General features: G+C 38.3%; 2 protein-coding genes across 16 annotated transcripts in view; both read right to left on the bottom strand.

Annotated features, from left to right (window-relative positions):
- Positions 1 to 61: 61 nt before the first annotated feature.
- On the bottom strand, positions 62 to 3,294 carry aurkaip1 (aurora kinase A interacting protein 1). Its single transcript, XM_085393851.1, has 4 exons — positions 3,165 to 3,294; positions 1,111 to 1,216; positions 547 to 1,010; positions 62 to 354 (listed from the first exon to the last, which is right to left on the bottom strand). Exons 2-4 carry the CDS (start codon positions 1,160 to 1,162, stop codon positions 238 to 240), a joined length of 633 nt encoding a protein of 210 aa, XP_085249977.1. The 5' UTR covers positions 1,163 to 1,216; positions 3,165 to 3,294; the 3' UTR covers positions 62 to 237.
- A 2,807-nt stretch (positions 3,295 to 6,101) lies between these two features.
- The window catches only part of LOC146645308 (rap1 GTPase-activating protein 1-like), a 56,540-nt gene continuing 36,523 nt past the window's right edge, over positions 6,102 to 26,118 (bottom strand). For 6 of the 15 annotated variants that reach the window (XM_085392882.1, XM_085392865.1, XM_085392875.1 and 3 more), the window contains 24 exons: positions 25,436 to 25,529; positions 20,942 to 20,977; positions 19,858 to 19,905; positions 19,374 to 19,412; positions 18,865 to 19,056; positions 17,953 to 18,056; positions 17,408 to 17,486; positions 17,255 to 17,308; positions 16,792 to 16,875; positions 15,746 to 15,846; positions 15,453 to 15,582; positions 14,402 to 14,557; positions 14,254 to 14,325; positions 14,084 to 14,170; positions 13,743 to 13,883; positions 12,378 to 12,509; positions 10,671 to 10,748; positions 9,600 to 9,709; positions 9,370 to 9,492; positions 9,058 to 9,193; positions 8,812 to 8,923; positions 8,298 to 8,365; positions 8,028 to 8,075; positions 6,102 to 7,722 (listed from right to left, as the gene is read on the bottom strand). In XM_085392882.1, the coding sequence (XP_085249008.1) occupies positions 8,067 to 8,075; positions 8,298 to 8,365; positions 8,812 to 8,923; positions 9,058 to 9,193; positions 9,370 to 9,492; positions 9,600 to 9,709; positions 10,671 to 10,748; positions 12,378 to 12,509; positions 13,743 to 13,883; positions 14,084 to 14,170; positions 14,254 to 14,325; positions 14,402 to 14,557; positions 15,453 to 15,582; positions 15,746 to 15,846; positions 16,792 to 16,875; positions 17,255 to 17,308; positions 17,408 to 17,486; positions 17,953 to 18,056; positions 18,865 to 19,056; positions 19,374 to 19,412; positions 19,858 to 19,905; positions 20,942 to 20,959 (2,073 nt within the window). In that variant the 5' untranslated portion in view covers positions 20,960 to 20,977; positions 25,436 to 25,529 and the 3' untranslated portion in view covers positions 6,102 to 7,722; positions 8,028 to 8,066. The other 9 variants (XM_085392866.1, XM_085392877.1, XM_085392878.1 and 6 more) reach the window with 6 other exon arrangements.

Below are 26,118 nucleotides of genomic sequence, written 5' to 3'. Positions count from 1 at the left end.
GACACTGAAAGTCAGCCTGGAGGTGAAAAAAACAAAAATAGAAATTCAGACACATCACACCTTGAGCTTCACAGAGGGAGTTCTTTATTAGACTATCTACACCATTATTTAGCTCATCACTCAAATATGCTTTAATTAAAGTGAAAAGCACACACGGCAGGTTGATTGTTAGAACAGTGTGATGTGTGGAGAGTCATCCAGGGTAAACGTTGGGACGCAGACTTTAATCAGAATTTTTCAGTTCCTTCTGTTTCCATGCTGTTTAATGAAGATCCTAGGTGTGCTCCATCCCTCTGGAGCCTTCTTCAGTCCCGCTCGCATCCAAATCTTCTTCAGATCCTCCTCAAAGCGTTTCTGTATATAATAAAGACACAAAGCTGGCTGTTTTATATTCATCTAGCTTTGGAAAACTGTAACTAGTGCAAATCAGACACACAATGATGAATTGGAAGGAATAAAACAATGATTGCATTTTTTATCAAACCTCAAGACATCATAGTGGGAAAAAAAAGAAATGGTCTGATAGATGTGAAAGAAAAGTCCCACCTGCTTCTTCTTTCCTCGGCCCTCCAGCACCCTCTTTCTCAAGAACTTAGTCCGTTTTTGCAGCTTCTTGTATTTATGCCGGTTCATCTTCCGCCGCCGTATCTCTAGAACATTCTTACATCTGAGTGGTGTTACTGTACCCTCCCCGTCTTCCAAAACGGGGACGGAGATAGGCGGCAGCACCTTCTCCTCCAGCAGCTCTACATCCTCCTGTGGCTGAGTGGACTCCAGCAGCGGAGGGAGGGAGTAGCGTAGTGAGAGCCAGCTCTCCAGGGGACTTACTGACAGTTTACGTGGTATGAGAGCCTCGTCCAGATCCGGCTCAAGCTGGACCCATCGCGGAGGGGACCTGTTGTCTGCCGCTGTTGAGTAGTTTCTCAGTTTTTGATGACGTGAAGGGCAGTAAGCAGAAGCAGCTGGTTGTAGACATCCATTCAAAGTTTCTCCATGAGCTTGAAGTGCACCTTGTCATTAAGGGGAAGAAAAAAAGTCAGATTTTAATGAAATAGAAAACATAGTATTGAATGTAGGCAGACAGATATTTGGCTATTTGTTCTTACTCACAAGTTGCTTTGTGTAATAGGCTGAGACGAGGGATGATCTTTGAGGCAAACATTGTCAGTGGTTATCCAAACAAGGTCATCAGGAATGAGCTCACTGGTCCCTGGTCCTGTGGCAATAAAAAAAGACAAAGTATGGTCTTACTCTGCTCTGTCACAGCAATCAAACTAGTAATGTAACAGTAACTTCAGACTAGGGCTGGACGATATGGCCTAAAATCCATATCACGGTATATGAAGCATGCGGGGTAACGATATATATCGCGATATATTCTTTTCTTCTGTATGACGTATTTTACACACTATAAGGCGCACTTAAAATCCTTTAATTTTATCAAAAATCAACAGTGTGCCTTATGTATGAATTCTGGTTGTGCTTACTGACCTCGAACCGATTTTATGTGGTGCACAGAAATCTATCAAAAAATGTTTTAGTGTGGCTTTGGTAAGCCCACCGCTTGATGGATTGCCGGAGCATTACGGCTGCCGTAGTCAGGAGCCTTGCGGAGTGATCCAAAACTGGGTCCAAAACTCCGACACCTTTCAGGTCCCAAAATCAAACGAACACTGCGGCATCACTGAGAGTTAAAAACTAGTAAAGTTGTGGAGTTGTATTTTGTCTTGCAGAAATTATATCGTCAGTTATATTGTTATCACAAATTTTCAAATATATATCGTGATATATATTTTTGACCATATCGCCCTGCCCTACTATTTAGTCTATAAAACAGGGTTCACTAAAGCACCAGTCACACATGCCTAGAGACTAGACTGTGACCCCCTGGTAACAGTGCAACTACTGGTCACTTATCCATGTGCCAGCCACCTAGTGAAAATTTGTAATTTCAGCCTTTTGGCGGTTTCTTGCCATCTGCAAAGATTGCGGGTTGCTGAATGAAGTCTACGTTCATCTGACCGAGATTTTAGGTTCCAGAGTTTTCAGCAAAACTCGCTGCTGATGAAGACTGATAGAGGCACCTGAGAGCCCCACAAAAAAAACCCAACATTTAACTTTATGTAAACTGTCTTGTCCAACCAAGCTGTCTAATATATCACATTTCATAGAAAATATTGTTCAAATTGCTGCAGATGAATATTATGTTATTCTAGATGCAGAGTAGCTGATTTATGCTAATTTAAGACATGTTTATGAAAGAATGCTGAGAGTAATGCCAACTATTTTCTGGCCCTTTTCTTGTTTACTAATTTTGTGACTTGTTCCAGAGATAAAAACAACAACAACAACAAACATTTGTTTTAATTCTCCAACCATAGAAATATTAGGTAAAAGCACTTCAGAATCACTTTATCTATTAAGTTCATACATGGAACTAACAAAACAAATTTACTTTTCCTCTGGCATTACACTCACACATAAATACAGTAAAATAACTATTTGCCGTCACATGCATAAAATAATGCAGAAAAAAAAAGATTAATAATACCTTTTTAATATATGTTACCGGATGTTAAAATTTGAATTGGATTTCACTGCAAAAATGTGAAACATTTTGACCCTTGAGCTGGGAACTGGCTGTTCTCAGGTTCTTAACCTGTAGGTCTCACTGGTTTCCACTGTAGCAAATTATGTTTCCAGTAATTAATGTTTTGGCTAGTAAAGCTGCGTGAAAACTGCCTTTAGCCATTTCTACTTTAAGAGTTACCCTAAGTGCTGGGACACTGTGAAAGGCTTATATAATGACTGTTATCAAAACCCAGAAATAGTGGATGCTAACCTCCCTCCAGGTTTAAATCAGCGGATAATCAGGCGCCCAACAGCGGGTGATTTAAAAATGAAAATAAAAAGTCCAAACGGTAAGATAGTAAGTAAATAAATAAATAAATGAAATAACAGAGACCGAAGGAAATTAAAGAATTATGTAATTGCCAACTGGCTCATCATGGCTAAACAGGCGCGTTAACCAGCAGCTCCACTTTGGACGAGAAAGCCGCCAAAACGCTCAAATATTAAAAGCTAAGGATAGAATTTTTCTGCCTTTAACTACTTGGTGGCATGTTTATAACAACTTCGTTTAATTAAAGAAAGAGTTGGGTTACCTAGTATTACTATGACCCGAGGTTCCGTCTTCAATGTGACTTCAACTAACTACTTCCGCTCCGTGCGACACACATTTAAGTCGCTTCCGCTTTCTCCGTGCTGAGAAAGGTTCCGCCGAGTAGATTTTTATTCCTTAAGGCTTTGTTTTGAAACAAAATGCCCATTCTTCTTCTTCTTCTTCTTCTTCTTCTTCTTCTTCTTATTATTATTATTATTATTATTATTATTATTATTATTATTATTATTATTATTATTATTATTATTATTATTATTATTATTATCAGTAGTAGTAGTGGTAGTAGTAGCAGTAGTATTACAAATCTATCCCTTAAAAGCCAGGACCATGAGAGCACAATAGTTCACTCGATGGATAAAGTAGAGGAGGAGCTGGAGGTCTTTTATCCTGATATTACCAGGGATTTTGTTGGTGTAATTTTTTCATACCATCCCTGACCAAACAAAGAGAATTTAACATCACTGGTACTTTTGTAATTTTCTTGTCGGGCATTTTCTTAATTTCTATTTCAAGGTCTTTATATTTGAAGAGTTTTTCTCTAACATTCAGAGTGAATGTTTCTTTCAGTAGGGATAGAAATGTCTGTTGGTCTGGATTTCTTTATCACTTTGCATTGTCATGCTCCACAGTGTTTCATCGCTTTTATAATTTTATTAGTAGTATTAGTGGTACGAGTAGTATTAATATTAATATGTATTTATTTATTTTTAAGATTAGTTCAAGAAGGGCTCAAATTCTTATACATATGGTGTGGTAGGCTGACAAATCCAGTGCATCGCTCAGGTCTCCACCCAGCCACTTTTCTTTTGCTAGCGCACATGGTGTCTGCATGCTGCAGCTCACAGTTAGCTCCACACATGGAGAAAATATAGTTTAAAGAGTGGAAATAATTGACAAAGAAGGTGGAAGATAAGGCAATAAGGCCATAAAGGACTATTTAGCACCTCCTGGATGTCAGCTCACAAGGTTTGTGTATTTTAAATGTTTTATTTTCTGTAATTAAGGATTTTTGATTGATTGAAACAGTATGCAGCTGGAGTATTTCTGGATCTCAAGAAAGCATTCGACACAATCAATCATGACATATTAATTAATAAACTGGAACGGTATGGGATCAGGGGGGTTGTACTGCAATGGGTGAAAAATTATTTAAGTGACAGGAAACAATTTGTGAAGCTGGGTGTCCATTCCTCATCATGCTTGGACATTGCTTGTGGTGTTCCACAAGGCTCTGTACTGGGTCCAAAATTATTTATTATCTATATAAATGATATTTGTAAGGCATCTGATATATTAAAATTAGTATTATTTGCAGATGACACAAATATTTTTTGTTCTGGGGGGAATCTAAAGGAGCTGCTGGATACAATTACTTCAGAAATGTGCAAAATTAAAAAATGGTTTAACAGGAACAAACTATTGCTAAATCTAAGTAAAACTAAAATTATCTTATTTGGGAATTCCCTTAGAAATGCACAAGTGCAGATTCATTTAGATGGTGTGGAAATTGAAAGAGTACTTGAACATAAGTTTCTTGGTGTGATTATAGATGATAAATTAAACTGGAAGTCTCATATAAATCTTATAAAAATAACAAAATTTCAAGAAGTGTCTCAATCTTGAGTAAAGTAAAACACATTCTGGACCACAAATCACTCCACATTCTCTATTGTTCCCTGATTGCACCGTATTTGAATTACTGTGCAGAGGTTTGGGGCAATACTTACAAATGTTCGCTATCATCAATCTTTATATTACAAAAAAGGGCCATAAGGATAATCCATAAAACTGGTTACAGAGATCATACAAATCCACTATTCTTAAAATCAAAAATTCTAAAATTCACAGATCTGGTTCATTTTCTCACAGCACAAATTATATATAAAGCAATAAATAACTTTAATATTAAAAAAAATATAAAAAAAAAATATAAAAAAAAAATACACATGACATATAATGTAATTGCAAGGAGGTATTTCTGTAGTCTATTGATACTAGATAGTGGAAAAGGGGTGGGATTAAATAAGCTTATACTTCTTTCTGCTCCTTTTTGAACAAGAACGTTATTTGGAGTTGTGGTTGCTCGTTTTCCTTTTGTTTTGCTTTGTTCATTTGTCTCTTTTAATTCTATTTTGTTGTACTTTTTCAACATGTTCAAAATAAAGATTCAATCAATCAAAAATTGACACTACGTACAAGAGCGCATTTTGATGTGATGTTTTGTTTTATTGTTTTATCCGTGAGCAGTTCTCACGGGTTGCCAAGACCAGAAAAAACCCTGTTCTATACTACATCGTGCGTACTTCAATCCTAGAGGGTGCTACACTTACTTATTAGCGTGTTGTTGTTTTTTTTAAAATTAACTAATTAGTATTTTATGCTACTACTAATGTGATGAATCTTCAGGCAATTATCAGTATATAAAATTGAAACATTGAGCATGTTCAAAACTTGGATTTTCCTATTTCTCTTGCAAGTCTGTACATTTCTAAAACGCCTGTGGCTGGCACTTATGTGGCTTGCAATTGTTGGGAAAAATTCGAAAACTAGTTTCGGTTATGGCTCAGTTTTATTTCCCTTTAACTCATTAAATCTGAATATGTGTCTTTCCTCCATGTGGCACAGTTGCATAACCAGGGAATTCTCCACTTTTAGATCGCTCTAGTTTTGAAAGCTTGTGGGCAGCCACATCGAATCATTTATTCATGGGGGTTTCTCGCTCAGCTTTCATTAAGTGTGTGGGAAATGGAACACCTACAGTATGAAGGCATTTCTCCATATGATTTCTACTATCAGGCATTGAGACAAATAGTATTTGTGTGAGAAGAAAAGGATGGAAAGATGCTACAGCTAAGTAGCTTTCACTAAATGTTGTAATGCAACACAAGGAAAGAAATATGCAATAGATGGTAAAGTTCTCAGGGTATTTATTTACAAAAACCAAAAATAACATCAAAGACAAAACATTCATTTCACTGTAAATCCTGCTGCCCATAACTTGTTTGCTTCACTAGCTATGCTTACACCATCAGTGTGCAACATAAGGCAACTGAAATGATCAGCTGGATGTACTGTGAGATTTCCCTTTAACAGAACAGTCTCTGAAATTATCTTAATTTATAAAATCCTCTCAAAATATTTCAAATTTGAGGTTATGGAAAAACAAAATAAAAAATGCAAAAAAATTAACTTGGCAGTAATTGGTCAATCCTATTTTGAATTATCTGCCTATACATTACACATACAGTCCTCAAACTTAACATCTATTTACAAAATCAGTAGTGGTATTTAGCGTTTTTGTCTTGCTTTAAAAGCAAATAAAGGTTCACTGTTTCATTATATATCTGCATTGCAAATTTACTGCACTCAATGAAATCCCAACCCCTGAAATAGAGCTTTACAGATGACAACAATATAGTTCACACCAAAACAACACAGACAGTACAAGCATATGACTGGCTGTTTGTAGTCTTTGTAGTCACCATAGAGGTACAGCATAAATACTACTTTAAAAGGAACCAAATCAATAAATAAAAAAGTACATTAGAGAGAGAAAAAAAAACAGCATAATGTTGAGAGCTATCTCCATATCAACATTTAAGACGGACAAATCAGTTAAATCACTCATTGATTGGTACAGTATGTTTATACATTAGCAGATTTTAAAGATTTATGCCACAAATTTTTAAACTAGTGTGCTTAAAATTATTCTAAATGTATTAGTTTCACATTTAATCTAATACTGCTTTCCCGTTATTGGCTGCAGAACACGTGAGTGAAAAAAAGTGAGGTAAAAAAAACTGAGGGCCAGGGAAATTGTTTAAATTATAAGGCCATTTCAAGGTATTTACAATACAATGCTATCTTTACCACAAACTATGATGTTAAGTTTGGTAGGTAAGAGTGGGCCCTGGAGCAAAGAACACAGTTATTTGCTGCAGTTACACTTGTATTTTACCCAGAAAATAATCACATTAACAGCAATGTTAGAACTTTTTATCACATTGGATATTTTGTGACAAAATACTCAAATCTGATGCCAAATATTTTGTATAACACGTACACTGGAAATCTTCATTAAGCCAATATCGTGGTTGATTTGGTAAAACCATCCAGGCAGTTCACTTGTTGCATCAACAGTCCTTCACTCAGTCTCAACAGAGAGCACAATGGCACTGTCTTTACCGTGTATAACCAGCACACCTCGGCTTTAACGAGACAACTCAGACAAGGTAATATCTCATACAAATAAAACAATTATATTTGTGCATTTTGGAACAAAGGTCAGGTTATAAAAAAAGAGGCAAAGAACAGAGTGGAAGGAAAGAACACTGTGCAAAAGCTGAGCCCCTCTGTGCATCATCCACTCCAGTGTCCTCCAGGTTTCTCTAGATATGCTGAACTCTGGCCTCACCGAGCAGCGGACTGGCCAGGCTTTTTCTCTTTTTTTCATCTTCTTTCTCATTTTCCTTCTCATCACTGGTCATGGCGAATGCCTGCACTTGTCTCATCTCCCAGAAGGATTGTGACTTATGGGAATGCTTTTGGAAGAGAAGAAAATTCTGGTCAAAACTTTAATACAAGTGTAAGAATGTATAGTATTCATATAATTAGTGATATTTAAAAATAAATCCAGTTTTGCCAAAACACAGATTTGCTTTCTTTTTGTTTATTCCTCAGTACTGTTGACGAGGATTATGTATAAAACTAAGACAGAAGACTGTTGTATAACAAATGCTCACAAGCAGCATTTTGGTTTAGTGCATGTGGATACTGTGTTTCGGAACCATCTGTAAATAGTAAACCTGTGGATTAAAGCCATAAGTGTGCAGAGAGGAATTCCAACCTGAAGATGGAGATCCAGGACACTACCAGGTGAGTTGAGCTAACAGTTCTGCACACGGAGCAGTGAAAATAAAAAGAACGGTATCAGTAACAAGTCACAGAAATTAGTGCAGCACTGCAGAACAGTAAAGCAGAGACTGTATTGGTCTATAGGAACTGGTCAGTCTTACAGAAGAGCATACATTTGTTGTGACTGCAAATTAAAAGAAAAAAGTGCAATGAACACAAATGAAAGCACAAGATCTTAGTATAGAGCTGGCTGATTACTCACTGATGAGGACTGCTGATTGTGTGATCGTTCCAGTTTCATCCCCTTTGCTCGATCAGGTTTACCAGGCCCTGAAGGATAGGTTAGCAATGTGTGAAAAGACTCATACCTGATATAGACAGTTATATAAATATTAAATGATACAATATGAATCATTTATGTTTTGGAAAAAAAAGAAAGCTTTTACTTGTTTTGCAGAAGAAATAGAAAGTCAACTTTATTACACGTTAAAGAGGTTAGATAAAAGACTATACTTGCTAATTAATATTCTGAAAAGATAGTTGCATATCAATTTCTCATTATATATTACACTTGTAAAAAATATTATTTTTTATTATATGTTAACATCCTCATTACAATCACAAAGCTACATGATTATTTATTAGCTTCTTATTACAATAAGTCATGAATTGAATGCATTAATTGTGCATTGCTTAACCATGGGCTTTCTTCACTTTAACCCTTCCCTTTAAACTTTTAATACGCTGGACCTTGTTCACAAAGCTGTCTCTCTCACCTGGGGAGCTCCCACGACTGGTGGTAGTAGTGTTACTGTTGTTGTCCTCCAGCCAAGTGTTGTAGGGGAAGGAGTCTCGCTTATGTGGTGTTCCAGCAGATGACAGACTCTCCTGGAGAATATGGCAAGGTGACCAAGAAAACCAGATTATGTAGATTATAGTGAAAAAACAAAAATGTGATAGCTTAAATACAATTTATAATTTGTGTTTCTACATGTAGTACATATACAGGATACACTGCTTACCATGCCTGTGTCGTATTCCTCTGTTGCCTCTGTCTCATTCTCCTCCACCACACTAGCAAAGCTGCTGGCATTGGAGGACGAGCGGGAAAGGTCGTGGGCCTCAGGGATGGATGCGGCCCTGCCAACAAGATAAGAACTACACCCTGGGTTAACAACTCCAACCTGATTTTATCTTATGTATAGTGATACTACATGTTAACCTAAGGGAGGATTACCCAGCAGTTACACAAATACAGGAATGGCAAAACATGCTATTTAAAATTTTCAGTGAGTGTCCAGGGGATATGGTAGGAGCCTGTTTATTATATATACCTGTTCTTGGTAGTTGTGAGCACCTCAGGAGAGCTCTGATTGGATGAATTGTCAGATTTGGGATCTTGAGAGGCGTGGCCACTGTCAGGTGTCTTCTGAGTGTTTGGGGAGTTATCTCTACTGCTACAAGTTAAAAAAATAGTGTGAAAAATAGGAAAAAAAAGTTATTTTATGTAGACGATGGTCTACAGGTATATGCTATGTAAATGATCACAGGAATCTTCTCCCACCTCTTCTCCTGGACTTCTTGAATGTTTTCAATGCCGATGGCACTGCTTCGCCGGGAGCTGAAAGGGCCAGACTTTTTCCTGGTTGGGCTTTTCCCTGGGATTATCAGAGACTGACAGGGAAAGAGGAAAACCGTTCAGGGACAATGCCAAAATATTTCCAATACCTTGTATAATAAACTAGGTTCGTTTCAAGAGCTTATCACTTTAGGTATTTATGACTGAGGAGAGCTAATGGTTACTTTGACCACTGAACCATTCATTTGTCGTGTACTGTATCATAGAGAACAGTTTGGCAAAATTTCAAAAACATATCATCCTGAATTACCAGGCTGAAGAGTAACACTGCTCCCTCCGAGCTGTCAGTATGATGAAAAAAATGTTAAAATATGCTTTTAGCAGCTTAATGACAAGCCCTGGTGGCAGTCTTTCAGCCAGAACAGAGCACACTAAGGCGGGAGATGAAAGATGGGTTTAAAAGCTCCAGAGCCTAACACTAAATATGCTTTCTCAGCATCTGCTTTGTTCGTTCAATCTCCCTTTTAATGCTCTCGAAATGAGAACTTTAAAAAAAAGAGGCTTTTATTTAATGTGGCTTCAAAGAGCAGTGGGGGTGCAGGGGGCGTTTTTCACAATTTCTCTGTAAGGGGCTTATTAAATTATAAATATTCATTATTTTTTAACAAATACAGAATTAAGCACACTGGAATGAAACTATAGAGTAAAACTGTAGCAGGTGTGCACATACTGCAGTAAAGCAGAGAAGAGAATAAGAGTAGAAGCAAATACTCTTAACAGTTCACACATATATTAGTCTAGAAAATATAAAAGATTGGACTTGCTAAAGCAACTAATTCACTGGAAAATGGGCAGGACTATGTTCACAGACTAAAATGATGATGCCTTTTAAATAATATATCCTGTCTGTAGCACACAGTTTCTGATATACACATTAGGGAGCTGAAATGTGCAGAGAAACATGTTTGGCTATGATGCAAAGGAGCCATGCAAACAAGAAAAGGAAACAAAGACGGAAAGCAAGTAGTTGGAGAGTAGTTAGAATTAGACATGAACCTCTTCTACTGTTCCTATCCCTATGGCACTGCCTCGGCGTCCATATTTACTCGGACTTTTGCCTGGGACAAGCAATGACTGATAAAAACAGTGAGAAAGAAAGAGACAGAAAAAGAGAGAAGAGACAGAAGAGAGAGTGGTGATGACATATGAAAAAACAAGGAGAGGTGGGAAAAAGGGGGAGGAGGGGAGAGAAAACATGAGATATATACAAATACATATGAGATATCATGCAGTAAGTCATGTTGTCCAAACAAACTACGAAAGGCGTGTTAGCTGGAGAATACAGGGGGAGATATTTTGGTTCCATGGGTGCGACACAGGCAGCTGAATGGGAGAGAGTTATGTGAGCTGTATGTCTGAAAAAGGAAAAGGAAGGTAAATTCAGCGGAGGAGGGCACACAGCATGTTATACATTAGGAATCAAATCAAGACTGGCTTATGAACAAACAGTAAGCTCATCAGTCATACTCACTGATGAAAGATATTATATAAAAGTCTAATATGTCTAACACAGAGAGAATTAACTTAATCAGTTTATATAAGATACACAGTATCTCTCAACATATACCCTACATATAACAGACAGGCCACCATATGTAGTCACTACTGATGGAAAACTTGTAACTGTAACTAAGGTAACAGTCATATTTTACTTTCAACTGTGAAAAAAAAAGAAAAATAAGTGTCCAAACACAGACTGTATACAAAAGCTAAACCTAGTTTTCAAGGCTTTTTGATTACAAAAAGAAGTTCACTTTCATCAAAGTGTACAAGAAAACAATCCTCGACTCCCTCCATGTACCCACTAAGCATGTTCTGAGTTAGTTTTTGATCTGTGTGTTAGGTTTTTAATCATCGCTTTCAGGTGTTATTGAATACAAATTTATGTTTATTTTGCAAATTATAGCTCCCATGGTTCTCTGGGAAAAATATAGAGCAGGGTGGGCCTTTCAGATTGGGCTTATCTTATAATTGCCAAGCTACTGAGTGCCCCCCAGTTTCATAATGGGAGTTAGTCCATGCTCATGAAATCCAGTTTTAAAAAAAAAAAACAACTCAAGGCTTTAAGAAAAAGGGGCACCAACCTCATGGTGGCTGTGTCTGTCTTATATATGCAGCATATATGTGCACAAGTTTAGTTACAGCAGTATTTCTGAATAAATTATTTAAACTGAAAAACACCTGAAAAGATTTACAACTTTTCCTCTTGATGACATAAATATCAATTTCCCCAAAAAATGAATTTAAAATCATTGCGTGATTATTAAAAGAAAAAATGTAAGCATACCCACACATTATACACACTATCACACAAAGACAACTCCAACCCATGTTAGAAATGAAGTGATCGCTCATTAACAATGCAGATGCATGGGCATTTAAATCACGTGAACACAATTAGAAAAAAATGCTTTAACCCATTCAGCTTGTGTCCTAAACATATCCACTTTCATGACTGTTAAGTCAATCCGTTTTGGTAGTGGTAGACAATGTGCAACCTTTGCAAAGTGACAGTCAAGTTTAAGACTCAGGCATAATTGCTTCCCGTGTCCAAGTGTGCAGTCGCTCTCTCGCTGTGAGAAGTTAGTGCTGCAGGCAAGTGAAAGAGAAGGGGGTATGAACTCTGTTAGATCTGCAGAGGGGGAGGCAGAAGCAGCGAGGCTCACCTCGCCGTAGGTACTGGAGGAGTGGGACTGTACTTACTATCCCTGGGAATTTAGGGCTCTCTGCGGGGTTGTGGTTAAAGTTGCCGCTCAGGCTAGTGGAGACTGTGTGCGGCTTCTTGAAAGTAAGACCCATGGCATCCATAGACTGGCTTCTGCTGCGCATCACCCTCTACAGAGAGACGAGGAGGAGGAGATACATTCAGATGGTGCTGACCTCTCTGACCCCTCGGTATCACTGAACAGGCCAAGAGGAGCCTGGGGGCTGTCCCTGAACACTGACCACTACAGGCAGAGAGCACTGGCCAGATTCTAATTCTAACAGACAAGAAAGCGACAGAGAACACTAGTATGCTTTAGTGCCTGAAGGAGGTTCAGATGAGTCATTTTTATTTAGGTAGGTGATAAGAGAAGAGAGTGGGAAGTAGAAGGGCCAAGTGGCTCAAAGATGTCTGACCACACTGAGTCTAATCAGAGCCAGAAGAAGTTTAAAGCCCAGTGCACCTTTTTACGAGCATGAAATAATGTGGAGAGGCTGATGATGAAAGGAAATTATCCGTTCCATCCACATTCCCCAAATTATGACACATGAAGATGATAGGACCATATAGATACGTGAGCGGTGGCACTGAAACGTGGCGAATCACAAAACAACTATAAAGCATGAAGAAGAAAAGCTGGGAAGCAGAGAGCGGTATGTTCCAGGAGGACAGAGCAGCAGTGCTTCTCTTCATTCAGATACAGATTAAGAAAAACCTTCTACAGCTCAGTCTGCATATAGACAAGAACAGAAGAGAAATACTGCCAGAGAGAAGTCGCGCTCATGTTCACATAAAAAAAACATCTCTCAACAGGTAACAATGAATACTAATTAGAGATGCCACTTTACAGGCTAATATTAAAATGTAATTTAATACTAAAAGTTTGACATTTTTGAGAAATATACTGATTCCTGTTGGGAGTTAGATCAGAAAATCAGTCTCAAATCTGTCTGCAGTATAAAGTCACAGCTAGCAGTGGGTTATCTCAGATCAGCATAAAGGCTAGAAACAAAGAGCATACTGGCACCTCTAAAACTTACTAATTAATACATTATCCAAGGGCAGAAATCGCTGGTTTTGTATGGAATAAAACGACTGAGTTGTCTGAGAACACTGTTTGCCTCTGAGGCAGGTGGAGCTTCTCTCTTTTATCAGTGTTTTTGCTAAGCTAAGCTGCTGAGCTTGAATTTAAATGATGTAAATAAGAAAGCTCCTTTTGTTTTGCTTGTGCAAGTAAAACATAAAACCCTAGTTTCTAAAACAAGACTTTGAATATGCAAACTAGCTTCAACTTTTTCTTTCTGAGAGTTCCAGTGAAGCTGTCGACCTGAAGCTCCAGCCTCTGCTTCTGCTTTTCCAGTTACCTTAAAAGACTCAAAGAAGCCTCCTCCTCCAGCATTCCCATTTTCCAGCTTATCGTCCTCTCCTCCAACACCCATTATGGCCTGGCTGTTTAAGTGGAGCTCCTCATAAAGAGTCTCCAACAAGGCCGATCGTGTTCTCTCCTGTCGCGCGCGCGCGCACACACACACACACACACACACACACACACACACACACACACACACACACACACACACACACACACACACACACACACACACACACACACACACACACACAGAAATGAGGCAGAGGGAAGTAAATAAAATTTTTAAGGCTGTCAAAAGACGTAAAATGTTTTAAGTCTTTCTTAGAAACTTACCTCCAATTTGGCAAATTTCTCAGCTTTGTAGCAGGCATATTCTGCATTGATTAGCTTAGTAAAAAGGAATTCATGGAATTCGGGGCCCTGCAAAAAAGGATTAGTGAGGTAAGGCATCTTCTCGGAAACTAAAAGATGATCAGTGAGGTCAAAGATCTTCATCTTCTTACTTTTTTAAAGATGGCAGGGTTTGGGAGGGCGGGGCCAAAGAAAGGTACATCATCCCGTGCTGTAACTGACACCTAGAAAGGAAGATAAAGATGAAGTGCAATAAATGCTTTCAGGAGAAAACGTCATAAATGAGAGGAAGCGGGTTACCTTGTAGAGAACATTGTCGGAGCAGGGGTTGACCACTTGGACTACAATGTAAGCGTGGAGAAAGTTGGAGGCGATCATGTCTGGTACAAAGGGAGTATTTTCTTCTTGGAAAACGATGGCGACAATGTCATTTCCTATGTGCCTTTTTCTCTGCAACTGCAACATAACAGCCCAACAGCAACTTAGTTTTATACATAAATATATATACATATTTTATATAAAAGGGTGTGAATGATTATTTTCTCATGTAACAATTGACATAATGAAAGGAGACAAATGCCAAGCATTAGATGAAATGTATGAACAAAGTTAATGCTCCCTGGAACTCCCTCCCTGGAAAAACAACTGGTTTTTCTACTGATTACTGTTAGTATCATATTACTGATAACACAAAGCTAGCTAACCAGGAATATTTCCAACTGAAAACATCTAAAAGGATTAAGTGGGATGACAATTACACAGCATTTGCGTTAAAAAAGAAAAGACTACACAAATGTCTTTAATTTCTAGCACCAAATAAAGGCAAAGTCTGAATCTTTACACTACTAAGTCTATGAAACACCACCAGGGGGTGCTGTTTCCTCGATGACAACCTCCACAGAAACAGTTTGCTCAAAGTAGCCCATATGTAGCACTCACTGCTGCAGGAGAGGCTGAACATACAGGCATTGGTCTTATCTCTGTTTGTGGATGGTTTGATAGTAAATGATAGCATTTTTCATCTTGCGATCCTCAGTTTTTGTGTGAATGTGTGAGATAAAAGAGAAAAAAAGTTGCTGCGTGAGCAATGCAGTGCTACATCTCAGCTTTAAATCATCTTGAGGAATGAGTGCTGCTCACAGACGCAGACACCAAAGCATTTGCTGAAGTAATATATCTCAAATACCAGGGAGTTGTTGTTTTGGGTTCTTTTTGTAATTTTATACTGCAGGCTTTTTGCACAACAGGGATGCACATATGCAAAATATGGTTCTGTGATGCCCAGAGGGAACCTGCCTAACCATCCTTTGAATCATAAAAGGTGTGTTAGTCTGGTATTGCATTACAGTACCTGCTGGGTGTCCCCCTCTGTGTAAGGCAGCTTTGTGGACACATGAAACATGACCTCTTTGTTGCGGTAGTTGCAGTAGACAGATTCTGTGCCAGTCTGCCCGTGAGTCACATCTAACCCTCCGCGGAAACTGCAAGCACACAGAACCATGTCTAGGAGGATATTCTCCACCATCACTGCAGCAGCGTCACCACCTTTCATGAAGCTAGTCTGATGTAAATTGTAGTGGCATTATGTTATGAAATATTAGATGGGGGATATCGAATGCTTTCAAACCACTGTGAGGACTTTACCCTTTAAAGTTATGCAGCTCAATTTTCTCTCCGAGAAACTCCAGGAATTCTACAAAGGCATGGCTCTCTTCGTTGTTGCCAAACAGCTCTTCCTCTGAAGTCTGTAACAAATAAAATTAATTTTAAAAATAAATAAGCGAGCGAGCTTTTTGCAGAACGATGAGAACAGTTTGTATGAGTACTGCATAGTTTGCAGATAGGTTCCTAATGACAGTGACGATATCTGAGAAGAAAAGGGAAAACTAATTATGGTAAGGTAAAATTGTTTTTGCTAAATAGTCAGCAGTGGCACAGTGAGAGCTGTATGTTGCAAGTGTTATTTTTTTCTGGAACAGATCACTGGGGTCAGTAACTAGAAGCGAGACAACGTGTATCCAGTGTGTGTTTTGCACTTTTGTTCAGACACGGTGCATTTGCATTTGAGATAGCAGAGGTTGTTCCAATTAATTACAAAAGTAGGTAGAACATTTGAAATAAGGCTTTAGGAAACATTATGATTGTGATGGACTGCTGATTATCAATTGTCAGTAACTAGAGCGATGATCTGAATAAAAATGCCTCCTTTAAAACAAAGGGATGCTAACAATACCTGGGACAAGGTCCCACGGCTCATTTCACTATTTATGATTTGCTTTCTCTGTGCAGTGAGCCTATTTGATCATGCCTGAACATCCCTCCTGAATGTAAGAGGGTCTTTTCTATCTTTGTGAGAAGGCCAATTAGATCATTTAACATGTTTAACAATACATTTCAATTTCTGTAGTATTTGCAAAATCAAAAGAAAAGATTTCTACACAGTGATGTCTCGATTTAAAGGTAGAAAAGCACTCAACACCTCTTTTGCCACCCCACATAGTAAACAAGAGGGCTGTGATTGCCTCAGAAAATGAGAGGGTGTGCTGAAGGCAGCCACAATGACTGGGCTTAAGTGAAAGCCATAATTAAGACCACAGAGGACCAAGTATAATAAGCTTCCTTAAAAATGGATGCAAGTACTTCTACAACACTGCTTTTGCACCTGATCACATCCAGGCTTTATTGCTTACCTGTCCAAACTTTTGATAGATGACTCCAAACTTAAAATTGTTGCTTATCACATGTTCATCGAAAGTAACAATAAGTCTTGAAGCCTGCAAAAATCACAGATATAACGTTAAAGAAGATGTATATGGCTATATCTAATTATATTTATCTGTATATATGATTTATTTCTCCTGTGTATACAAGATGTTTTTTTCCTTTTCTTTTCTCTCTCTCATTTTTCTTTTGCTAACATGCTTCAGTGCAAAGGTTGATAAAAACCTCAATCCCATTCAAAGATGTACTGAAAAGTTTGACTGAAGGTAATATGAGGCTTGCAGTATATTATTAAATATGAAATTCCATCATTTCCCCTTCAACTGTAGGATATTGCTTAAAGCAGCTGTGAAAAAAATCTAACCAGATGCTGAAAGCTCATACTTCTGGGCCTAGAAAGAAAACCCTGAAAATCTGTGATCCAGAACTTACTTTGGGATAAAGGACAGGATAAAAGCGGTCCACGTTGACCTCTTCACAGACAAGCTTGAATTTAAAAAAGCCGTGGGAAATAATGTCAGAATGTGCTGGAAGTGTCACAGCAGCTTATCTTTAGACAAAAAAAATATAAAAATGGCTTCTTACCTTGGCCATTTGGACCACATTTGGAAACTCTGTCAGACAGGAAATGGGGATCACATCGTGGTAGGTTTTCAGCTTGGTCCTGATGAAGCCATAAAGTAATTAGTGTGGGTTTTATAGCCATATAACACGAAGCAGCGTTTCTCAGAATCTATCAGTTGGTGCAGAGATGATCCGGTATGGACCATGATCAAAGTTCCCCGCCCTTGCCTCTCTTTGCCTTCTCTCCCTTTCACCATCCCCACCCACTAACTGGCCAAAATAGTCCATCTGTTACTCTTCTGTGGAAATGACAGAGCTGTTGACACTCTTGCTGGCTTTACGACTCTTATGATAACACCCCAGGCGGATGTGTGTGTCCGGTCAATGCTGGGCAATTTAGGGGGTAAAAAATTACTCTGTAGCTAGAGCTTGTTGTTCACAAAAGAGGCAAAATCTTACACATTAATTACTTCAGATTATGAAGTAACCAGGCAGACTTAAATTGTTGATTTTCTCAGACAATTGGGCAACATTGTACTGAACCCTGCATGAAAATTAAGTGTTACCTGAGCATTAGACGCAGATGTTCCTGGTCACCGATCACCTCGTATTTTAGGGAGAACACCAGATGTCCAAGGACACTGTCCACTGAATAGTAATTAAAGTGTTCCTGAGGGCACAGCATACATTAGTACCACCATTAGTATCTGTCATAAAGAGGCACACATGTGCACAACACGGGTAAATGTGCTCCAGTTCATTCATTTCCTGTCTGAGTTCCTTTGTTTACTCGTCCTCTGCTACATGCAACCAATTTTGTTTACTGGTATTATGTGTTTGCAAGAACACTTGCAAAGTGTAATGCATCTTCATTAGCCACAGTGTGTGAGGTGCCTAATTGTGAGGCAGGCTTACTGTTTGTACTTTATTATGCAGAGATTTGCTTATTTCCTATTTGTCCCATTACTGTAATGAAGAAGAAGTAATGCAAAATATTTCATGACAGCAATGAGACTCATTTGAAGAGGAAGGAAGCTGTTATAATGAGAACATGACGTGAATATGACTTTGGCAATATCACTGTGGAAGAAAACAAATCTCTGAAAAAATTGTAGTAATTTAACTAACTTAGTACAGTTATTAATATTCTCATTAACTGTAATTTTAACCATGAAATAGAAGAGAATTTGACAAATATAATGGGGGAGCAATGGGGGAGATATTTAAAATGCATCCAGCTAAATATAATCTATCAGGGACATCGAAATGTCACAGATGATATGGTTAAAAACTATGCTAAATATGGTAACTTACTCAGTTAAGTAGGTTTAAAATAGAGCTGCAGAAGAGGCAATACAAGGGGAGCCCTTAGCCAGGACTGCAAATCAGCAAATGCAAAGCTGATTTAACTTAATATGCAAACTACAGTTTACTTGTCAGCAGCTCCATGTGTTTCTGTCATGTGCAGAGTAGCGAACCTTGCCCAGGAAATGTTTCCTGAAGAGCGTAGCCAGGGTGTTACATTCCAGCTTGGTCCGAGTGTTCGGGGACAGAGGCTGTAGAGGCTCCGTGTCTCCAGCCTGGCTCAGCTCATGGTTGGTCCCTTCAATCCAGTAGCCCCCAAACTGTGGCAGGAGGATAAGAGGAAAGGGGCTCTTTCTCCCCAGCACCTGTTTCAATAAAAAATAGCAATGAAACACAAGGTTACTTCTCAGAGATAGACAATGAACTAAAAATTTGACTTGAGAAAAAATTAAAAAATTTTAAAAAATTAAATTAAAATGAGATTCGATTAGCCTGAGTATTTACTAGTTTAATAAGAATGCTCGTAAAATTTCTGATCACAGCTAGTCTTTTGAGGCTTAAATGAACATTTTATTGAGACTTTGGATGTCTACAACACTGAGTCAACTGCTTTCAATATTTCTATGCTTTTATTGGAATAAAATAATAATAGTAACAATAATACTGCAACACAGCTTCGTACCTCATGGACACTTGGGTACGGTATGTAATCCTCCTCAGTCTGGAAAAAAAAAGAAAAATGCTTTGTTTCCTCATCGAAGAAGGACAATAACAACAAAATAATAACGACTTTACATTCCCAAAGGACACTGTTTCAGAGTAATTGCATAACAGTTATGCAATGAAAATCTGTTTAGCAATGACACAGAAATCAGCCAGCAATGCACACCTTAATGAAAGTAAGACTATTTGGCACACTGGTGATATAAAATGCTTCATCACTTTATAATTATGTGTTCAAAAGCCCCTTTCAGAACTTTAGTCTACAGAGCTTAGCATCCCACTTGCTTGTTCCTGTATGGAACATGGGCGTTTCAGTGCATTATGAAGAACACGTTGTAATACTGAATGCTGAAATAATTGCCATGTCTGTCAGAGTAAGATAAGGTGGAGCAGCCGTGGACAGTGAGAATGAATAATTTGTGTTGCTACATGAAGAGTTATACCTTAAGAGGCGGAGGAAAGGTGCACCTCTGCTCATCCATCCTGTTCCCCTGTAAGAGAAGCAGGTTACAAAAGGACAGGAGGGTCACACAAAGTGGCATGGAAGTCCACAAATACCTAAAGTCAAGCACAAAACCAATCTATGAACACAAACTGTGACATAAACAAAAGGCAAAAAAAAAAGATCAAACTCATTATGTAACAGCTCAGTTTTCCCCAGAGATGTGCAGCAGGCAACAAAGCAAAGTCAAAAAAGGGACAGATGGAAAAATACAGAAAGAGATCCATTATGGTCCTCAGAGTGAGGAGAGTGAAAGACGTTACAGACGTGAGTCTGGAAGTGACAGAGAACTTTATTAAACACACTGCAGAAAAGTGTGAATAAGAGTCTTGGGGTTAAAAAGATTTATAAGTGACAGTCGTACAACTGCACATGGGGTGTGTCTACGTGAAAAGAGAGTGAGGAGGATCGATGCAGAAAAAGAGATGCAGCGTTACTAAATCAAGGCTAGATGATGGCGCCGACCATCATGGAAGACGATGCAGTCATCAATACACTGTCCATCAATACATTGCCAGTGGAAATAGACAATCCTGCGTCACGTCCCATGCAAAAGAAGAATTACTGCCAAACATGAAAGAATAGTGTAGTGAATAGTGAAGCACCATTGTGACTGCAATTCATATTTTTTAAAAAGAAGATAAATGTGCATTTAAAAAAATAATGCACAGATGTTCTATTATAAAACACATGTCTTGTCATTGGGAAAGCATGAATACAGAAAACATCCTTCCAGAGTCGTCAGAAACCAGGAAATAGATTCTGAGGTGAGATAATGAGCTTACAGTTCGGCAAGCTAAAGTTTCAACCAGAACGTTAACAAAGACACCGAGACAAACACATTGACAACACTCCTCTGAAAATACTCAAAATCCCTCTCATGTTCAGAGAGATTATGAGTACTGCAGCAAAGGAGAGCCAAAGTGTTGCAGAATTAGGAAGAGACACTGGCTGGTTAGTTGCTTATTGAGCACAGCTTAGAGAGCCAAGACAAAATACAGAGATGCGATCTTTTATCATCTTACCTGCATCTTTTCAATCATTTCAAATAAATCTGGGGTCTGGAGAGAGGAGAATAAGATTCAATGTTTAGGCTTCTTTGTCTTGAGTGCAGAGGTTAGTTTGCCTTTGACAGGCGTTAGTGAAGGTTCGCTGAGTTCAACACTTTAAAATCATCACACTCCATCCAGTGACAGAAAAAAACATCTCTGGAACACCGCCTTTACATGGTTATTGTTAGGGTGTCAGATCTCACTGCTATATTTGCAATACTGCATGATGGGATTACATTAATTCAAGATAATGTGTGTGCAACATTCTATGCACTGCTTATTAGACATGAAAAAAATCCCGGTATGTGCATTTGTGTCAGTGATGCTCTTTATGTTTCAGAGAGCTCTATTCACTCTTTACAACTGTTAATAACCCAACATCTTGCAAAACAAAATTCCAAATAGACTTTTTAAAACTTTTAGAGGGCAAGAGGTCTATATAGTCAACATTTTACGTCTACAGTTAAGGTCTCTGAAAACCCCTCAAAAAGTATAATAATGCAACATTTTCTGTAGAAGTCTTCTGAAAGATGCCAGAAATGCCTTAAAATTAACTAATTAGGTGTTATTTGATACAAACCTGACATGGTTAGGAATGTGTTTGAGCTGTTAAAAGCATGAGGACAAACTGACCTTAAAAGAAGCGGTAAAGTTTACATTTAGGAAAGCCTACAGTAGAGCAGATGTCGTAAAGCTGGTAAATTACACATTCTTAGCCAGATGTTCCCACCACTTTTAAAACAGCCAACGTCTAAGCTCATATTTATTTTAATAAACATGTTACCTTATTGCAGAACATGATCTTGTCACATCTCACCGTCACGTGTGACCGACAGGAAAATGAAAAATCGACCCCTTTCTTTAGAACGAACCACAGTTTGTCTGGACATCACATTCCAAATCACATATGTCATGTGAGCATAATGACAATAAATATTGCAAAAAATGATGAAAAACAATTGTCCGTGGACATATTGGTTTTCAGTAATTAAGTAAAAGGCTGAAAAGTTCAGCCAGTAAAGCCTGACAAAGTCAAACACTTTGTGTACAGAGCAATCGTGTCTTGGCTTTCAGTGTGACTGTGAGTAAAGTCCTCCACCATGTGCAAACAATAGTCCGCCACAAACCCTGAAAGTAAATAGCTCTGGGTTTAGCCAGAGATTCCCATATGGAAAACAAATGCAAATATTATGTCTAATAAGACTTATAAATTTACTATGATTTATTCATAAAAGTGGGAGCTTTCGCATTATACTCACGGAACATAACAATAAGTATAACTTGAATATGAATTGTGTTACTTTCAATAAATAGTATGAGAAGTAAGTGTTATAAGACTCATAAATCTATACACATAAGATGGATTATGAGAACTGCTTTGCTAGATATTATCTTTGGGCTTGAACAAAAACAAGTGTGCTATAAATCTCTCTCTCTCTCTCTCTCTCTCTCTCTCTCTCTCTATATATATATATATATATATATATATATATATATATATATATATAGATATATATAGATATATATGTCATTAGTTTGGAGTGACTGTCTGTGCCTTAACTTAAAGGCGTCCTCTCCACTTTGTCTGTCATTTGTTGATGTTTTGTATGCAGCATGTTCCTAAAATAAAGCTACTTACATTGCTGGGTTTCTTCCAGTGTGTCTTTGTCACCATTGGAGCATAGTTGTGTTTGTCAATATTTTTAGCCATTTTTAATTCTCCTTGACAAAAAGTCCTGCAGCTTCAAAGATGTCCCAGTGTCACTGACTTCAGCAGATTTGGATTAAACGCTCCATGACTGCTGTGCCTTTCTGAAATGGCAAAATCCTAGCTGCATCGCCGCTGTTTGCAAGCATCACTGACAAAGTGTTGGATCAGACAAAGTTGGTGACAAGATCCACAGACTCTCCCAGTGTGTGCTCTGAGCATACAAGATTATCTGCAAGTTTATGTCTCAGGTTGCAGGCAAACCTGCTATTGCTTAAAGCTGAGAAGTAATCCTCTGACTGAAGCTGGAGGTGTCTAGCCTTCTGCTGATCCCTCTTTGTCGCTCTCTATCTCTCAAAAGCATTGCAGGAAGAACTCCAAATTTTATACCAACCACCTCTGTCTTTACTACTATCTGTATCCTGGCTTAGGCTGACAGGTGGCAAGAGGTGGAGTCCAACCGTTCTACGGTCACAGACAACAGCTGCAACTATGTCCTGTTTACAGATCACCTATTACACTAGAATCAGGATATAGCATAAAGTAGATGTTAGAAAACTATGCAAACCAATGGTAGAATGAAAGTAATAAAAAGGAACAATCTTTTGATGAAAAACAAGACATCTCATTTTTGCAGAAATTGACAAAGAGAAGGCGATGAGGGGATCCCCAGGGAGCCAAGCTAGCACACACAGTTCAGGTGTAGAGCTCAGACCTTTCATTATGAGAGCTAATAGGATCGCCATTATGACAAGAGACAAATTAAAGAGGCTTCCTCTTGCTCCTCTTGACTTATCAGCTGCAACGCCGTACATCCTCGCAGAGCTCATTAAAACTTCAACCAGCTCCATGAAGTGGATCAGATGGATACACGTGAATGTGAAATTCACATGAAGTCTGGTTCTTTGTTCTGCATTTTCATTCCAGGGCCATTAAAGATATTTCCTGACATCTCAAATTTACAGAGCTCTGTAAAAAGTCACCCTGACTGGTGTAACAAATCAGTAAAAAAAGGTTGTAAATGACATAAACATGTTTTCATTAGAAAGCTCACCCATAATTACTCATGCAACCCTTTCCAAGAGCAGTGGACAACAGTTCATGATTATTTCAACTCTTGGTTTTGGTATACTAATACACTTATTTCTTTAAGCACTACGGTTCTGGTGAGTAGGATGTTTCAGTTAGTTGTTTTTTTTAGTTGTTTTTTTTATCTCGGCCGTTTCTGCCACCAAAATTTGAAAACTATCACTTTTAGAGTTTTGCATTACATCTCTAAGAAATCTGCAAGATTATTAATAGGACAGTTCAGTTTGAATCAGGCAATGGCCATAAGAGCTGATGGGGTTAATTGCAGATTGACCTGCTTTTCGCAGGGCTCTAATTAAAGTGATACACTCCTCGGAGTCTTGCTCCACTGAGCCCTTGTTGTACTACAGCACACCACATTACCACGCTGTCCCTAAAACTCTTTCCATGCTTTCCCTTTTTCTACTTTCTCCTCAATTAAAATGTGCAAAAAGGGAGTTGCTATCCTTAAATGTGTAAGTGTCAAACAAAATGTTCGACTAACTGGTAAGTCTGTTTTACCTACAGATGGTGCATGCTGCAAGGATCAGGAATGATGGTTTCAGCAATCCAATCTCTGAATTCCTGAATTCTTAATCCCTTTCTCTTCCTACTCTCCCTGCTTTCCCCAGATGAAGGCAGATTGTGAAAACTGTAAGCCCGTTCCAAAGTGCGAGGGATCTTTTGAAAGCAATCCGACACGAGTGACACTGTTCCTGTCGTTTAATCACCGAGGAGCTAGGAGCTATTCAGTTTCTAAGATCCCAAAATATCTCTGCCAGGTTTTCACATCAATCACAGAAGTGCTAAAGGTAAGCATAAAGATTCTGACAGCAAAATAGATTTGCTACGGACGTGACAGTCTAAACAGATTTATTGAAATTATTTCCTCCTATTTCATTTTCACTTTTGGCCCTTTTTCCTACACCTTCAATAACAGCAATTTAGTATTTCCTCAAACCATTTTTGCTGAAAGAAAGAATATCAGTTCTAGTATAGCTGATTCATAAAGGCAAAAAAATGCTTTAGTGAACAGGAGGCAAGCTGAATGTGATGAATCTGAAAATGACATGACAGCTAATAAACCGCAGGCATTAAAGAAATGGAAGAGCACAAATCTTCACACTGAAGCTTAGCCTTATGAAAACCCAGAGGAAAATAAGCAAGGCTCAGGAAAGCATAAAACAACTGTGTAATAATTGAGCCCCACTCAGTGTTATCATGCATAATTGACATTCCAATTAGGTTACACCTCATGGATGATGATGGGCATGAAGAAGCTAGTGTTTTGATTTAAAAATGACTCATTCAGGCTTTGATTTGTTTGCTCTGATGGAATCAGGCTTGTTAGGCTTCAATTTAAAAATGGTCAGCATCCGGCTGACAATTTCCTTCTAAAAATAGATTTCTATTAATTGAATCAGTCAAACATAATCATCCAGACACAGAGCTCTGTGTGCTTTAATACCACAAGTTACACAAAAGAAAGCAAGGATAGAAATCAAAGTAACACGCCATGAAACTGGGTCTAACACATCACAAGAACACTGAGCAAGTGCATCCAGACAAAAGCAAGTGTGGAGACAAGATCAGCTGAGACACGTTAAAAAGATCAAAGAATGAGGGGGTCACACAGAGGTCTTTAATATAGGTCAGCGGTCAAAGTGCAAACTCAATTTCCCCAGTCCTACCTTTTGAAATGGTGAGGTGGTGAATGGGAGCTTAGGCTGGAGCAGCTGGGGCTCTAGAGTTGCAGAAATTCGGGGGTCACTCCCATCTTGTTTCCTAAAATCAGACAGATGGAAGAGAACATTCGGTCAGAAAAGGTCACCCAGTTTGAGATCAAGCAAGAGGACAACAAAAGGTAATGCCTCAGGAAATGTTGTTGATCTCTTTAGGCAAGAAAAAAAAGTCGTATGGAGTGTACGAGGTACTTGTAGTGGTGTAAAGTCACCTTTTTGAAATTAGGTTACTGTTACATCGCTCTTTAAGTGAAGCACATTCCAACCTGACAACAAAATAAGGTCTAATTTACATCAGAAAGTAATAATACATCAGTTTTTAATTGATATTAAATTTCAAAATCCTGTTTTCCAACTGGTTTGTTTGATCTGCAGCGTCATAGTCATCGCGGTTGAAATCTGTTGAACAGTATCAAATTTTATAGCTAAGTTACATCTGACACAAACCCCATGATTTCTTTGCTGTTTATGGTATAAGAAACAATAACTTCCAAAAGATTTCACCTTTTCTTTTATCACACAATCTACCTCACAGACACCTCAGGGGTCTCAGGGAACAAGACCAATACTTTCACATTTATCAAAACAAAAGCATCTCTAATCCAGAAGAACGACACACTGAACAATACTAA

Source organism: Rhamphochromis longiceps, linkage group LG20, assembly GCF_057381845.1.
Source record: "Rhamphochromis longiceps isolate RC_006_pf linkage group LG20, R_longiceps_female_GT1.1, whole genome shotgun sequence".
NCBI classification, from domain to species: Eukaryota; Metazoa; Chordata; class Actinopteri; order Cichliformes; family Cichlidae; genus Rhamphochromis; species Rhamphochromis longiceps.
This window is presented reverse-complemented; position numbering and strand designations above follow the sequence as displayed.